The sequence below is a fragment of the Acartia tonsa genome, chromosome 8 (assembly GCF_053477335.1).
Source record: "Acartia tonsa isolate MP-2025a chromosome 8, ASM5347733v1, whole genome shotgun sequence".
NCBI lineage: Eukaryota > Metazoa > Arthropoda > Copepoda > Calanoida > Acartiidae > Acartia > Acartia tonsa.
In genome coordinates this window covers 35,244,104-35,261,711 of record NC_137267.1, presented here as the reverse complement: position 1 = coordinate 35,261,711, position 17,608 = coordinate 35,244,104, and the positions used below count along the sequence as shown (strand labels likewise).

The 17,608-nt window shown below is 31.7% G+C and overlaps 2 protein-coding genes across 5 annotated transcripts in view; both read right to left on the bottom strand.

Annotated features, from left to right (window-relative positions):
• The window catches only part of LOC145326806 (uncharacterized), a 54,121-nt gene extending 48,349 nt beyond the window's left edge, over window positions 1-5,772 (bottom strand). For 2 of the 3 annotated variants that reach the window (XM_080170223.1, XM_080170224.1), the window contains exons 1-4: window positions 5,169-5,772; window positions 4,329-4,367; window positions 3,141-3,246; window positions 395-534 (exon numbers count right to left, since the gene is read on the bottom strand). In XM_080170223.1, the coding sequence (XP_080026349.1) occupies window positions 395-534; window positions 3,141-3,246; window positions 4,329-4,367; window positions 5,169-5,772 (889 nt within the window). The remainder of the gene's footprint in view (window positions 1-394; window positions 535-3,140; window positions 3,247-4,328; window positions 4,368-5,168) is intronic. The other variant, XM_080170227.1, reaches the window with a different exon arrangement.
• A 22-nt stretch (window positions 5,773-5,794) lies between these two features.
• LOC145326807 (uncharacterized) overlaps window positions 5,795-17,608 on the bottom strand; it is a 66,980-nt gene continuing 55,166 nt past the window's right edge. For both annotated transcript variants that reach the window (XM_080170230.1, XM_080170229.1), the window contains exons 18-20: window positions 11,431-11,505; window positions 10,688-10,781; window positions 5,795-7,625 (exon numbers count right to left, since the gene is read on the bottom strand). In XM_080170230.1, the coding sequence (XP_080026356.1) occupies window positions 7,440-7,625; window positions 10,688-10,781; window positions 11,431-11,505 (355 nt within the window). In that variant the 3' untranslated portion in view covers window positions 5,795-7,439. The remainder of the gene's footprint in view (window positions 7,626-10,687; window positions 10,782-11,430; window positions 11,506-17,608) is intronic.

The following is a 17,608-nucleotide window of genomic DNA, read 5'->3' as shown; positions in this document are numbered from 1 at the left end:
TTTTCTTTTTATGAGCATTTGAAATCTTTCAAAATTTTCATTGTACATAAAATGCTATTTTGAAATGTCTAGAACTTTTTGGTTATTGAAGCTGAAGACTTTAAATTTGGAGTATTGGGTCTACATAATAAAGTTGTATTTAGCTTTTCATCATGGTCTCTAAAATTACAACATAAAAAGCCTTTTTAGGTGATTTTCAGAGAGAGAAGGGACAATGGGCTGTTTATGACACTAGTTCCCAAAGTTTTATAATAATGTTTTCTTACTCATTGTGTTTAATTGTTTCAACCACTAATTTTAATCTACAGAAGAATCATCATTGGGGATGTACATCTATTTATTGGCCATTGTCTTACCCTTTAGATATCTGGGTAGTCCCATTTTACAAATATACCTTTATTAGTGTCTTTTGGTGGCTTCTCAGGATCCATCCCGACTTCTATACATTTGTTGTAACGACAACTTTTACATCTATTTCTGGTTTCCTCGGTTATCTCACACTCATCAGTATTGGAAATGCAGGTTGGTTTAGCCCTAAATAGTTATTTGCCGCATTTTATTATAGACAGCTTTCCATGGTTCGGTATTATAATTAAATATTAAAGGAAGCCTGCAGGAAATACCACGCTTTAACTGCTGAAAGACTGCCACAAGTAGACCAAATACCCCAAATTTGAAGCTTTCAGCTTCTATAACAAAAAAGTTCTAGGCATTTTAAAATGACATTTTATGTACAATGAAAAATTTGAAAGAATTGCAATGCTCATGTTGAAAACTTTGAAATTAAACTACGTGGCCTAGAAACAAAATTATAAGCTTATTTTTGTCATAAATTTAGGTTTCCAGTAACTAATTATATTTTTACAATAAAAATACCCATTTTCATAGTCAAATCATTAAAAAAAATTAGGTTTTACTTGCGTTGTACCGAATGTGCTGTAGCCAATCAGAAGGCTGAATCAGCTTAACAACCAATCACAGCTAAGCTAGTATTAGTTTACCCCTTTGTTTCCGCTATGATTTTCCTCTAAAAATGCAATTTAAATCGAATTTTTTTCATTGATTTTGACTATGAAATGTGTTGTTTTTATTGTAAAAATGTAATCAGTTACAGGCAATCTAAGTTTCTGACAAAGATAATGTTATAATTTTGTGTCTAGGCGACGTAATTTAATATTGTTTTTTCTTTTATGAGCATTGGAAATCGTTCAAAAATTCCATTGTACATAAAATGCTATTTTGAAATGCCTAGAACTTTTTTGTTATTAAAGCTAAAGGCTTTAAATTTGGGGTATTGGGTCTTCTTGTGGCAGTCTTTCAGCAGTTAAAGCGTGTTATTTCTTGCAGGCGTCCTTTAAAAGATTATAACCAATTTTGTAAGCCCCAAGGGAACGACGACCCGGTCGGACAAACATGGAATTAATTTTATGATAGTGTAAGGCCCAATCTTGGGGGCGAGGCTAAGTCGGTTTTTTTCGGTTATTTCGTTTTTCCCTATGTTCTAATCGACTGAGAAAAAACATAAAATTCGGTGCTTGCTTACATGTGAAGACCGGAGCACCGAAACCCCCCCCCCCCGCTTAGTTTTGACAAAAATCAAAAATAAGGGGGGGGGGGGTAGTTTTTTAACCCCCCGCTTAGTTTTGACAAAAATCAAAAATAAGGGGGGGGGGGGTAGTTTTTAACCCCCCCCCCCTTAATTTTGAAGAAAATCAAAAATAAGTGAGGGGTAGTTTTTTCACTGTACAACACGCCAGAAAGTTGAGTGAGGTAAATCAAGTAAATCCAGTATACCAGAGGGGAAACCTTATTACAGAAATATTCATGTTTTGGGGCATAATTTCCTTATTTATTGACTGATTTTAGTAATTGATGTATCCCTGAACAGAAAATAAGGAGGAGAGGGGCCAGTAAAAGGTTTTAATTTTGCGCAAAAGCACATGTAAGCAAGTACCTAAAATTCATTATTTAATTGCCTACAAAAAAAAGTATGAAAGCAAATTTTTGTGAGATGAATTTTTAAATCATAAAAAAGCTTGTTTAGTTTTCTCAGAATTTAACATTTTGTGAGGCCATATCCAGTTTTGACCTTTTGTAGTAACTTTTTCAATCTTAATATGTACATAGAAGAACGATGTCTGTCTGTCTGTGTGTTTGTTTGTTGGGAAAGATCTCGCTAACCGCTGAACCGATCGGGTTATCCTTTACAGGATAGCTTCTAATAGGTCCCGGGAAGGTTTATAACTATTTTCTTGGGTTGTGGGAAACCCCTAACCCCCTTAAAAAATTAAAAATACCCCTCCCCCCATGGGTATGAACATCTTTTAGTTTCAAATTTAAAAAAAACCTAAAAAACACCCGAGATGGCCCTTCCTTACACTATTTATCTTAATATTTCTGGAAAATTGTCTGTAATATGATGCTATATATATTTTTTTGTAATCCAGTGGATAATAAACAGTTTCAAAGCCATGCTGGAAAAGTTATTATTGGTGTATTATCATAAGTAGCATAGCTCCTTGTTCTTTATACAATACATTTCCACATCAGAATAGGTATAAAAAAGGGATTTGGGGATTTGTAATAACTATTAACATTATGTTAAGTACCAGCAATTTAATTTTGTTTGCTTCTCACTTAGTTTTAAAGAAAATTGAGTGAAACCTTTTTATTTGTGTTCGCGAATCAAACAATTTGTAATATCTAATTCAAGACCATGTTATATTTTTTTAAAAATTATCCTTTCAACTAACCCCTGACGGGGTACTGTAATTTTTATGTTGAATTTATCGTTTCAAATTCACAAGATAACTTTTACCCAGGAATAAGGTATAACCAACAAATGAAATAATTCTAAAATAATATTTGGAAAGCAAATAAAAAGGTCATCAATTTAATGTGTCACCCCCCCCCCCTTCCCCAACAACAGCTGAAATTTACAGATATGTTGCATGATTTTTTTTCCAATAAATTTCATTGTTGGTATTAGCTGACATTTAACACCACCTATACCACCACTTCTTGTGTATTGGACTGCAAAGTTAACACATAACCAACCTGATGATGAGAGAATGTGCTATGTTTTATGCTCTGATACAGTTATGTAATATTATACCTATGGGTTAGAACCTGTTACTTACTTTTTGTGCCATTTTCTAAAAAAATCTTGACATCCGCGGCATGAAACTACTCCATTTAAATTCCAGCAGCGGGCAGGACTATTACAGACTTCACAAAGTTTTATACCTGTAAACAAAAAAGAGATTTCTTTAAAGGTGCTTAGCAAACACAAAACCCTACCCTCCTTTATATTTAAAAGAGGCGATATTTTTTTGTTTTGTTTTGCCATGCAAGAAGCCCTCATCCTATTGGTCTATTCTGAACCCAAGATAGCTAGCCAAACGTAAAATACAAACACACAAAGACTAACCCCCTTCCCCCGTTAATATTAATTTATTTAAAATTATGGGAGAGGGGATTTTGTACTTTTTAATGAAAAAAAACATTGGAAAAGAAAAATATTAATTAGAATACATACACTTTAGGAACAGGGGGAGGGGGAAGGGAACTTAACTAGTTAGGTTAGGCTTATAGTTTCTACAAAATATTTAGCAACACCACCAAAACCCATTCCCTAACTATTTTAATAAAACATTTTTTTTTATTTGACACCACTACACCATAAGAAAGTCCTCCTAGAGATTTTTTTCCCATAAAAGAAAGAATACATATTTTCCAGTATGGCTTCAAAACCAATTAATATCCGGTGAATTAAAACCAGTTCTCAACCACACTGAAAAATGATGTATAGCATTGTATTATATCCAATTTTCTAAGAATATAGAAATGTACAATCATAAGAATAAAACAGATGCTATAGCCCGTTCCTTCGGCATCTCAGGGCTTAAAAAACTGGTTTTAATCTTATATTTGTACATTTATGTATCCACGGAAAGTTGTTTATAACACGTTGCGATAAATAACTATTCTAGAGAAAAATACAATGTTTTAGGCAACTCTTAAACTTAATTCTGTGAAAAATGTTTTCGGATTGTGTTTATGTTGTTATAATAATAATGGATGTAAAAAAACGTGGATAGTAGGTATGTCACGGGAATAAGTATCGTTAACTTAGCTTTCTAACATAAAACTTATTTATTGGTCAGTTCATTTTGGGGATGTAGTAAAATGGGGTAGAAGGGAGTAAGTATTGTTTAAGCCCGCTGCGTGTTGCAATACATTAGAGAAAATGAAAATCTGGTGTAAGATCCAAGTGATAATACATCCATTGTTATTATAATGTAATTTCAAATAAAAATTCAACTTACTCTCTTTTTTCTCTTTTTTACTCTCCTTCTTTTTCGAATCTAAAAAAATGATAGTTAGTTAGGTACCTATAATATACTTATCTTTTTTATTGTTTGTTGTATTGACAACTTAAGAAAATATCCAAAATTAATTATTAACTTACGATATTGATTCCTAAATTACAGAATGATTGACAACTTTGGGTCAAGATTAGTTCATGGTAAAATGTAAAACGATGGTATCCAAAAAACTTTAAAGGCTTCTAACGGCCAAACGGAGGAATGTATAGATTGTGCTCGCACAAGACGGTATAACGGTGGGCGGACATGATATGTAAGTTCAGCCATTTGAAAGCTAGTAGCCTTTAAAATTCATAGATTTTTGGATATAAGCATTACAAGGATTATTTTACTTTAAACTTAAGTTGTTTCACATCTCTTCAGGTGAAAATGACTTATGAAGTTTACAAACGTTTAATGAAAATTTCGTTACATATGAAAGTGAAAAAAAAAGGATAAGGATACCTCAGGGGTGTATATTCTGCATGGGATAACCTGCTAATGGAGGAGCGGGTAGAATGAAAAATATGCAGGCGGGGGAAAAAATAAAGTGTAGTGAAAACATCAGCTGACACTATAATCTTTTAAATCTGTCCAAAAACACTAAGATATAGGGAAATATTTGTAAAATGAGTAAAATGTTACATGCCCACTCATTTACACACAATAAAATACCTTAGAAAATTTGATTTAAACTAGGGGTTGGATGATAAAATATTTTTTTTTTTTGCAAAGGAAAAAACCTACCTATCTTAAGAAGAAAATACACCCAAAGATAGGTATCTTTATTCTTATTTTTACCTGAATATTTAGAAGCATCTAAGAATTCATCCTCTGAAGAAGTCTCACCCTTCATATCAATTAAGTCATCACCATTGTAATCTGGATCATCAAGAATAGTTTCATCTTCCATAACCTCCATAGCATCTCCATCATCTTGTACTGATACACTTGGAATTTGGAAATTATTATCAAATTCATACTTACAAAATACTTCTGAGGATTGTAACAAATCATTAATAGAAGATGCTTGTTCCAGCAATGATGGTTCTAAATTATTTCTTATGCCAGCTTTAGTGTCTTGTTTAGGATCAAGAATGTAGACTTCATTTTTTATGTCTCCAGGATCAATTGGCAACTCAAGTAACTCAGGAATTTGTTGTATTTTGATTTTAGAATCTTTGTCAGCATTAGTTTCCATGCTTGTAGAATCAATCATTGTAAACCTGTCAGCTATATGTTTAGTAAGATATATCTTACTTTCAACTATAGATAATTTGGCAACGCTTAAATTCATAATTAAGTCTTTGGGTACTTTAATATTTATTGCTAGAGTACAAATAGTTTCCATGTTAGTTTCCACAGCTTCAACTAGTTCAAGAAGCACTCCCATTTGTGTGGTCATTGTAAATATTATTATCACAAAATCTGAAAGAAGTTCAATTATAGTTTAATTGCCTTTTAAGGTTTAAAATCCTAAAATTTCAAAAATAGTTACTACTACCTACCATAAAATTAGTTAAGTTACTTAGTAAATAAAATAAAAAATATTATTAGTTACCTACCTACATGTTAAGTTGCTTACCCTCTTCTTGTAGGGTTAGAAAAATTTCACTTAGTTCCTAGTTAATTGTAAGTCTTAGGATGGTTTAAGGCTAATTTTCTGTCCCCCAATTATCACTTCAAAAATAGAGCCTCTAGAATATGCTAGGTGCACATCTACAAGTGAAAAACATAAAATCTTAATTATTGAGTATATAAATAATTTCTTAAAAATCATGTGATAATGTAATTTATAATTTATAAAGTTAAAATCGATTTCTAAGTTTATAAAATGCATTGTTCCAATTGACAGCGATGATTAAAAGGAAGTATTTGCCAAATAAATAAAGTAAATTGTTCTATAATTTTAAGCTTTCCTCACTCTGCGTTCATTTAATGATAGCAAGGTTGGCAAGAAAAGTCCAGCGCAGTTAAAACCACATATTATTTTTCCAGTTTTAACCACTAACAAAAATCTAGGAATCGATCTAGCACCCCAATTAATTTACAAATCTTAATAAAACTTAATGAAAATATGTAGATTTTATAATTAGAATATCAATCTATTTGATCCCTGAAATTTTCAGTCCCTTGGTTAATTAGTAATAGCTTTCAGAGAGTTTAATTTGTATTAATGATATTCATTAGAGTACAATTTGTTCAATTTCTAATTAGCGCGTACATTTTCGGTTTGGAAACATTGAGTCATGAAATCCAGTAATTAAATAGAAATTATAAAATAATATAAACTCTTGTCCATGCAGTATGGCTTGGAAATTGATAAATATCAGCTGGATTATAACCGGTTCACAATCAGAAATTATGTATAGCATCTTAATACAGACAATTTTCTGTTAATATTAAGATAAAAATAATAAATTTAATACCAGTTTTATTAGCCCAGGCCTTTTCGGAGGCGTTGTAAAGTTTGCCCCAAAAATGGAGAATTCATTGAGTTCAATTGTAAGCCAGATTGTATTAGGAGAGACAAAAACCTTTACAATTAAGGATACATATTACAAAAAAATACTAAAAATACAATCATAACAGTCTATTGATTCTCATTGATTTTGTATTAAACCCTTTAACGTTTTTATTATGACACAATCTGCAGTTGTACTCAAATTCACTAATTCAATACTTCACCTCTAAAATTAAATATTTTGGATTTGTACATTTAGTTTTATTCTTTAAGAACTCATTTTAAAATAAAATACAGTAAGTTATTTACATCGAATTAAAATTAGAACATTAATCATTATAATTAAATAGAAATTTTCTCTCTCTTTACAATAAAATTATCAAAAATTAATTATTCAAAACAAATTTTCTCTTGTTCTTTTTTTCAATTAAAATTAAATAAACCAAAATTTATTATTTTGGTAAAATTTGAAAAATCAACCTTCAATTTATTAAGGGCCATAAATAGCGAATAAAGATGGGGGGGGGGGGGGCGTAAAGACATCTCTCCTTCCCCCTTTTTATCTAATTCAAGCAACTAAATTGAAATATCTCAATAAAATATGTTTATTATTTCATCATTTCTAAACCTTCATCATCAGGTTGTTGTTGTTTGACTTCATATTTCTTGGATTTAATTTCTCCCTTCTTCATTTTTTCCAATACCTCCTTGTGTGTGATTTCTATTTTATGAACATCTCTCAAGTGTCTGCCAACATTTCTATCATGGCTGAATTGCTTGTTGCAGATATTACACTGAAAAAAAAATTATTTTCAATTATATAATATACATTCAAGAGTGTATATTCTGCACAATATTATTTTATTACCTGGCTACTAAGATATAGGTATAGTCACTTTTGTGGCAACTAGGGATGGGAATCCGTCGAATTTTTGGGCCGGATTCGGATTCCGGATTCTGAAGGAATCTGTCAAAAAAAGTGACGGATTCTTGCGGATTCCGGATTCTTATTTTTGGCGGATTCCGGATTCGGATTCCGGATTCTAGCAGTATTTTAAAAGGCAGTCCGTCACAGAGGGATGGCTTTTTTCGTTAATTTATCACTATGTTACTTGGTTGAAGCCTTGATTTATTTAAAGTGTTGACTTCCAGCATAACTAAAACATTTACATCACATTAGTAATTATTAAAATTTGTTATGTAGAAAATTTTTTTTTGATCTTTGCCTTCAAACAGAGGGAGTTTTAAGAAAAAAGACGGTAATTTTAGCCTACCAATTTAGAATCCGGAATCCGCTATAAAAAACGGATTCCGGATCCGGATTCGGATTCCAAAATTGGCCGAAAATTGGGCGGATTCCGGATTCCGGATTCGGATTCCGGATCCGGATTCCCATCACTAGTGGCAACACCTCTTACTCCTTTTTCTAGCCCTTGCGGGGGGCTCTAACCCTAGGGGGCCAATTGCCTAACCCTGCCAGGCAATCAACTAACCTAACCTAAAATAACCTATCAAAAGCTACTGTGAAAATACGGCAAAACATTCCTTAAGAGGCGATGTTACGAAAGGGACTATACCCCTAATAAGCAATTTTATAAATGAATGCAGAGCGACCACCGCCTTTTTAATATTAATATTGAAAATAACGTACCACAATAAATTTACAATGAACACAATAACGTACATTTTTTGAAAAAATAACGTATAATAACGTACCATAAAACACATATACATATCTGTAATACAAAGTAGTACGATGTCTGTCTGTCTGTCTGCCTGAAGCTTAAGATCTCAGTAACCACTGAACCGATTGGGCTCTACTCTTCAGGGAATATACCTACTGGTCCTGTGATGGTTTTAAGCTATTTTCTTGGGAGGTGGGACACCCTCAAACCCCAACAAAAAATACCTCCCCAAAAAATATTCTTTTTAAAACTATAATTAAAAAGGGAGGTTAAATACCCCCTTCCAAAAAAATTTATTTTTCATTTTTCTTTTTAAATTTAAATAACACACAAATAGGTTGATCAAACCTCTTGGGGCAAATAAAAAGTAGAACAATGTCTTTCCGTCTGTCTCAAGCATAAGATCTCGGTAAACGATGAACTGATTGGGATCTATTCTTCAGAGAATATACCTACTAGTCCTGTGGTGGTTTTAAGCTATATTATCTGGAGAAAAGCCCCTCCCACCCTCACAAAAAAAAAAAAAAATTTTTTTTTTGTGAACAAAAATAAATAATACACCAGTGAATAAGTCTCCCACTCAATTTTTTCTCGCTTTTTCTTACAATTTACTAAAGGGGGACTTCCCAATACCTCTTGGGGAAAAGCCGCTAGTATTAATAGAAAGTAGTAGACATTGTATAAATTTTTGAATTCAAATTAAGGAAAAAACCCTTTAACTATAAAATATCAACATAATATTCTACATTTAAATCTGAAAAAAAATCACAGCTGTATAATTTTCTCATTTACATAATTTATATCATGTAAAAATAAGGGAAGACATAATTAAAAGTGGCAAATTATACCTATCATATCTTTATATGGCGCGCGAAGCGCGCCAGAAATTTTTCTACCCCCCCCCCCCCCCAAAATTCTGTTTTGGGTGTTAACTACCCCCCCTTAATTACCTCACACTAAGAAAATTTACCCCAATTTAATCACGTAAATAGTAGGTTCCAACTAATAATGAGGTTTATATTCATTCAAGTACTAGCGACTACGCCCCTAGAGGCCTCTAGGAGCACTTGATGAGGGAGGAATTGAATTAGATAACCCAATTTCTTAATTTAGATTTTACAGAAAAAGTAAAAAAAATTTAGGGGGAGGTCCGAGGGGGTTTCCCTTCCCCCATTTAAAGTTTTAGTTAAAAAATAAAAATAATAAATTTTTTTTTTTTTGGGGGGGGGGGTTTCTAGGGGCGAATTCTCCTGGGAAGGTGGTGGTACCCTCCCCCAAAATAGTTATAAACCTTATCGGGACCTTTGAGAAGCTACCTAAGGAGAACCCAATCGGTTTAGCAGTTAGCGAGATCCTTTGTTACAAACAGACAGACAGACAGAAAGACGGACATCGTTCTACTTTGTAATATAGACGATTAAATATTCCAGCATCTTGTAAGGGCATCGCCCAAAGAGATATTGTAAAGTTTTTTTTTTAAAGGAAGTTTCCCACCTCACTTGTTATATTTTACAAAAAGAAAAAGAAAATTTTTTTGGAGGGGGGGATTCTTTTTTTTTTGGGGGGGGGGTTCTTTGCTTATTCAGCCTAAAACCACAACAGGACCAGTAAGTATATTACCTGAAGAGTAGAACCCAATTGGTTCAGTGGTTACCGAGATCTTAAGCTTAAGAAAGACGGATAGACAGACAGACATCGATCTACTTTGTATTATAGAAAGTAGTATCTAATAAAAATTACCTCACTAACTGATGAACAAATATAAATACTCTTTTAAAGTGTAACGTCTGATATATCCTGCGATAAGGTTTGTAATCAGTTTAGAGGAGTTTTTTTTTTACATTTACTGAAATGCTTGATTTAGTTTAGTTTTTTATTTTATGGAAGCTTCTTTATGAAGTCATAATTAAATCCCAGGATAAATTGGTGAAATGACGCGCGAAGCGCGGAGAATTTTTTTTGGTAGTTTTTATGAAATACAAATACACTAATGATTACTAATACTAATCATATATTACAGAAAAACGTACAATAACGTATACTGAAATGTTCATATTGTACACAAAAATCAATAACGAACAAAAACGTACCAAAACACCTAAAAGTGGTGTTCAATATGAACATATTGAACATAACGTACATAGTGGTCACCCTGTGAATGTTTAACTTACCCAGACTACTAAAGATTGCTCATGAACCAACTGAATGTGAGACCACAGTTTGCTTGCGCTATACATCTTCATACAATAGCAGCATTCCTTTTTACTTAAAATAAAATAAATTAGTTTAGTGACAACTGATTAGAAAAATTAAAAAAAACCTAGGTAGTAGGTACTTACCTAAAAAGGGTACCAAAACTTTAGAATCATTTAATACCTATATTTGCGACAACTTTTGTTACACAAAAACTTCTAATTTTAAACATTTACAAAACGGCTTGCTTTAATTCAGCCATAACACTGTGCCCTGGAGGAATAAAGAGCTGGTACATGTACGGAACACTGTTTAAAATTGCATGAAATGGTATGCATGATCTATTTTGTTTAAGGGAAAAAGATGTATAACATACATTATATGGCATCATAGAGGTCCAAGGGTTAAGGTAAAGGAGTATTTACTATTTACCCCTCCTAAAACTTTGAAAACCCCTCATTTCATCCCCCTCAAAATTTTTATAATACATTAGATTACCCCCATCAAACCTTAGAAACCCATCTTTTTAACCTCTTAAACAAAACAAGTGCATGGCATTGTGTGCTTTGCTTCTACAAAACTGGTATAGGGAATCTTTATGAAATACATTATGTCGTCTTTTTGATTAGCAGCTGAGTAAATGTAATTTCCCCCAAAGTGTTATGGTCGGACAGACAAAGTGAATGATAGAGTAGCTTTGCTAATAAAAAAGACAACATACATGTGACATAAATTATGTTTCTTCAAGTTCATAAACTTCTTTCCACATTCTTCACAAAATTTTCCATGCGACTCTGTCAATTATGATAAAACAACTAAATCTTTCACCAGGGATTACAAATTAAACCCCGAACAAACATATTATGCAAATCTGAATTTTCAAAATAGCAGCTTTATTATTCATTTAGGATGATATTACAATAAATATGAAATGTAGATGCCTCTTTTGGTTACAAAATTCCACTGTTATTTTTTAATTAATCAGCACCAATAAAGCACAAGATCTCAAAAACAGCATTTGGGGGAAATACTGGTGAACAAACATATTCAGACTGGCCAGCCAATTTTGAAAATAAAAAACGTACATAACGTACACAAAAAAATATGTTACGTACATAAAAAAGTAAAAAAACGTACATTCCTAATAAAAATAAATTAAATAATTTCCTAGTTATCTATTATCAATACATTTAAGTCTACTAGCGGATACCTGTAAAGGAAAACCATAGCGGACTGACAGACACAAGATATCCTATTACTCTATTTAAAAGAACTAATGTCTACGCTCCTAAAGGCCTCTAGGGGCACTTGAGGAGGGGAGAGTTGAATTCAATAACCCATTTTTTTAATTTTAGATTTAAAAAGAAAAAGTAAAAAACATGGATGACAACATAAATAAGTAGCGAAGCTCAAAGAGTCAACAGTTATATATAGACATCTGGAATAAAATTAACTTAAAATCAGTGAGCAATTAAAATTCATTTTTGGGGGGAGGAGGTAATTTTTTTTCTAAAGTCGATTTCTCTTGGGAGGGTGGATGGTGATACTCTTCCCCAAAATAGTTATAAAACTTCCAAAAACCTATGAGAAGCTATCCTGTTAAGGAGAACCATATCGGTTCAGTGTTAGCGAGATCCTTTGGTACAAACAAACAGACATCCTGTTATTACGTACAAAGTTTTTCCTATTATAAGGACTGTACTGGCAACCAAATACAGAGGGTACAGGTGGGCCAGTATTGTGGTCAAAAATAGTCCAAGGTGGTTGATAGCAAATTCGGACAGCACCCATTTTATGATATCTTCTGCAACATTTACTCGTTTCATGGTGAAAAGGTAAAAAGATTTACCTAAAAAAGATAAATCTAATTAATAAAGATTAAATAACTATTTAGCCTTATTTACAACAACATAACTAAACTTATTTAAAGAACATTATGATTGAATTATAAGTTACAATTGACTAGATAATTTAAAGTAAACTATTACAAAAATTTAAGTTAAAATAGACCAAGCTACATTCACTAAGTTCAATAGTTCAAATTTGGTTGATATTAAATCTTACTTCAGATATCAGGGTTTGTAAGCTTTCTTCTAATTGCATAACTAGGCTCGTAGAGGGATGACCAGCATCAGAAGGACAAAGAGAGGGGAGCTTCATGCAGACAAGTGGATGACTAAGACTGTCAAAGAATTAAAATGTCTGCAGTCAGGGGTCTCTCAACGGATCATCAGAAAATCTTCAGCCTGGTAAAATGTTGATTTAAGAATCAGGTTCATAGGATGATGGTGATTTAAAAGAAAAGCTTTTAGAACAATTGGAAGCAATAAATGTACCTAATCTATCTCTTGACTTTAATAAGAATCCTAGGTAATAATTAAAAGTATTACCTTGAGTTATCACAATATAACAAATATAGAGTAGCATTTGGTCTGGAAAATTATCACTTATAACATGGATAAGAAAATAAAAATATTTAAAAATTCAAAATAAAATTTTAAAAAAAACTTTTAAAAAATAAAAGATTTCATAAAATTTAATTTGCTTAATTGAAAGAAGCAAAAAGATTAAATTTAAACTTGAAACTAAATTCAATAGAATTATTTTAATTTAAATTAAAAGAAGAACTGAATTATTTTAACAATATTTCACAATTAGAACCTTTCAGCTCTAAGAACTAATTGATACTAAATTATAATAAAAAATTGAATGAATTACAATTAGTAAACAATGTACTGTCATTACACATGTATGACTAGCACATGGGAATGGTTTGGTGCGGCAAAAAGAATAAAATGTTATGTGGCATTTAGTCCCATCTGGGATAAGGAATGGACTTAATTTCCCAGACATTTTTTCCGCGGAAATTTTGGGGAAATTTTGTCCGAAAATGAAAATGTTTTGATAAAATTTCTGAAAAGAATGGACAAATTTTAAGTACAAAAAGTCCCTTTTTAGGGAAAAAAGATACAAAAACAATTTTGAAATTTTAGAGAATTAACAATTAACATAATACAATGGAGAGCATGAATTATACTAATTTTCTCAGGATCTAATATCCAATAGAGTCAAATGAGTAAACAGTGCAGCAAGATAACACATTCTGCTTAAATGGTCATTAAAAAGGGGATTGATACTTTCAGTGTCAATTCGACTACAACACTCCCCACAAACAAAAAAGGCCCTTGGAGGTCTCTAGAGAAACTTGATTAGGGGGGGGAGTTGAATATAAAAACCCATTTTTTTATTTTTCATTTAAAAATAAAAAGTAAAAAACAAGGATGACAACATCCTTAAGTAGCGTAGCTCAAAAGTTATGGATGGAAATCTGGGAAAATAAATAAACTATAGAGTAGTGTCATAAAAAATAAGCATTTAACTTATTTAAATAAATCATTAAACCTTTTTAAAAATATATATTAACAACGTGAAAATCTAGGAATAAATTAAGCCCCCCAACCAATAAGCAAATCTCAATGAAACTTAGTGGAAGTATTAAGAATGAAAACTTATACAATCCCTGAAAATTACAACCGCCTTTAAGAATATGAGTAGAGAAAATCACAAAAACCTATAAATCTAGGAATCGATCTAGCACTGCAACAAATAGACAAACCTTAAGAAACTTTTTGAAAATATGTAGAATGAAAATTTATTTATTCCCTAAAAATTTCAGCCGTCAATCTTGAATAGAAGTCGAGAAAACCATGAAAACTTGAAAATCTAGGAATAGATCTAGCACCCCAACCAAAAGGCAAATCTCAATGAAAATATGTAGAATGTGAACTTATTTAATAAAAAAAAACAGGAGCCGAGAAAATCACATTTCTCCGATAGCAAAACGGACTGACAAAGTGATTATAGAGTAGCTTTGCTAATAAATTTTTTAGTGAGGGAGAGGGGAGTAGACCAACCCCCTTTTTTTAAATTCAATTTTAAAAAGAAAGAAAAAATAGGGGAAGAGTGGTGATTTTTTTCTAAGAGTGATTTCTCTTGGGAGGGTGGTTGTACCCTCTCCCAGGACCTATGAGAAGCTACCCTGTAAAGGAGAACCATATCAGTTTAGCGGTTAGCGAGAACCTTCGGTACAAATAAACTGACAGACAGACATACATCCTGTTATTACGTACTGAGTATATTCTATTATATAAAGTAGTAAGTTTTTTGTCTGATGCTTAAGATTTTCATTTCTGAACCGATTGATTACTCAATTTCAGGGAAACTTCACACAGTTACCGAGATGGTTTTAGGCTATTTTTCTACCATTTTGAATACAGGTTCTCGAAGGGATATGGAAGGACAGAGAAAATAGCCTACAACCTCATAAGATCATGTCGGTTCAGCACTTAGCGAGATTCTTCGCTACAGAAAAAAAAGGATTTATAGGATATACATACAATAAAATATAGGGTTATTTTGTCTAATGCTAAAGATCTCAGAAAATACTAGTCTTTAATACAAAGTAAATCAAACAGATTGGGTTCTAATCTTCAGGGAATATATCTACTGGTCCTGTGGTGGTTTTAGGCTATTTTCTTGGAGTGTGGGAAACCCACCCCTCCAAAAAAAAAATCAACCACCCCTCAATTTTTTTTTGTAAACTAATGCAAATAAGCGGGTAGGGGAACCCCCACCGCACCCTGGGGCGAAACCTAAATGAAAAAAATCATAACAATCTTTTTTCGTTTTTTTTTGACAAATTTCGAACAAACGATTCTATAAAGGAGGGGAAGAAGCCTCTAGAGGCTAGGGGCGAAGCCGCTAATACTAGTAGTAAGTAAAAAGCTTTAAGTGTCCCTACCCTCAAGACAATAGCTTAAAACCATCACAGGACTATTAGGTATATTCCCTGAAGAGTAGAGCCCAATAGGTTCAGTGGTTACTGAGATCTTAAGCTTCTGATAGACAGACGGACAAGGAGACGGACAGACATCATTCTACTTTGTATTATAGATAATATACTATTTTTGTAATACTTTTTGTACAAATACATATACATATACAAATACTTTTATAGGTACTTATATTTGATTCTTACTCTTTAATAACTGAAAATACAAAAAAAAAATAAGACTTTTTAATCCTAAACTGAGCACCATATGATATATATCGAAAAATTTACCTAAGTATATAAAGAATTTGAAAAAAAATTATCGTAAAATTTATTAAAGGGGTAGTTGCATGAAGTGCATTTAAACTTTAGTTTAGTCAACTGCATATCTTTTTCTGTTCAATAGTTTCAACTAAATCTATAGAACATATATTTCCAATCCATAAATTTAAACTATAAGTTCTAATAACATATATGCATAATTTACCTACATATTTTTGTTCTATGAAAATTTAAGATAATTTTGAATTTATTTAATATAATACACCTATAGTTTTTGTTAAAATTTTCGTTCAAAACATACAAATTACTTTTCTGCTAATATTTGATTCTTATTATTTAAAAAAAAAACGTAAAACGTACAAAAATACAAATTTCAAAATACGTTACGTACACATATCAAAATAACGTCCAGAACGTACACAGATTCGATGCGTAACGTACAAAACGTACAAAACGTACACTCTGGCCAGTCTGCATATTATGCAAATCCAAAACAAAGCAAAAAAAAAGGTTTTTTTGGCACTTTTCTCCTCTTTTAAAGTTTGATTATGATAAAATAATAATTTATAAGGGATTTATGCATTAATTATTATGAAATATAGTATAAGGTAGAAATTAATGATTTTTCTAAATAAGAAATGTTTGAAAAAAATAAATTCGATCCCTATCACTTTAGAGGACAGCTGCTGACCCCCAGTCTTATGGATGAACCTAAATACATGTTAAAGATAAAAATTACCCTGAAAAGTATACAAAAATGTTTTCTTATGTTTTAAAAAAATTCATTTTAAAATCTTGATTTTGAGGATGATGACCTTTCAGATGCTCCTGTTGGTGGTGATGGTGAGCCAAATGTTATCTAAGTACATGCCCATTACAACAACTTGTCTATTAACCTATGTACCATTTTTTGTAGTCATAGCAGCCTCCAATGGAGCCTTCCAACAAGAAATATAACCATCTTCTAAAAACTACAGTATTCACCTTATGATTTGAAGTAAATAAAATTGCAATTCTTTTCTTTTTTAATAATGCTGGGCTAGAGGATGCTATAACTACAAAAATTAGATCATAGTTTAATATATAAGTTGTCATCATGGACATGCACTTTGATAACATTTGGCTCACCATCACCACCAATAGGGGCATCTTAAAGGTCATCATCCTCAAAATCAAGATTTTAAAATAGATTTTTTCAACACACCAAAAAATATTTTTGTATAATTTTCAGGGTAATTTTTATCTTTAACATGTATTTAGGTTCATCCATAAGACTGGGGGTCAGCAGCTGTCCTCTAAAGTGATAGGGATCAAATTTATTTTTTTCAAACATTTCTTATTTAGAAAAATCATTAATTTCTACCTTATACTGTATTTCATAATAATTAATGCATAAATCCCTTAAAAATTATTATTTTATCATAATCAATCTTTAAAAGAGGAGAAAAGTGCCAAAAAACCTTTTTTTTTGCTTTGTTTTGGATTTGCATAATATGTTTGTTCACCAGTATTTCCCCCAAATGCTGTTTTTGAGATCTTGTGCTTTATTGGTGCTGATTAATTAAAAAATAACAGTGGAATTTTGTAACCAAAATAGGCATCTACATTTCATATTTATTGTAAAATCATCCTAAATGAATAATAAAGCTGCTATTTTGAAAATTCAGATTTGCATATGTTTGTTCGGGGTTTACATAAAAACAGGAATCTAAAAGGATAAGATGGCCGATAAATTGATGTACATCCCTAATGTTGATACATAAAATAACAAATAGTGGTTGAAAGC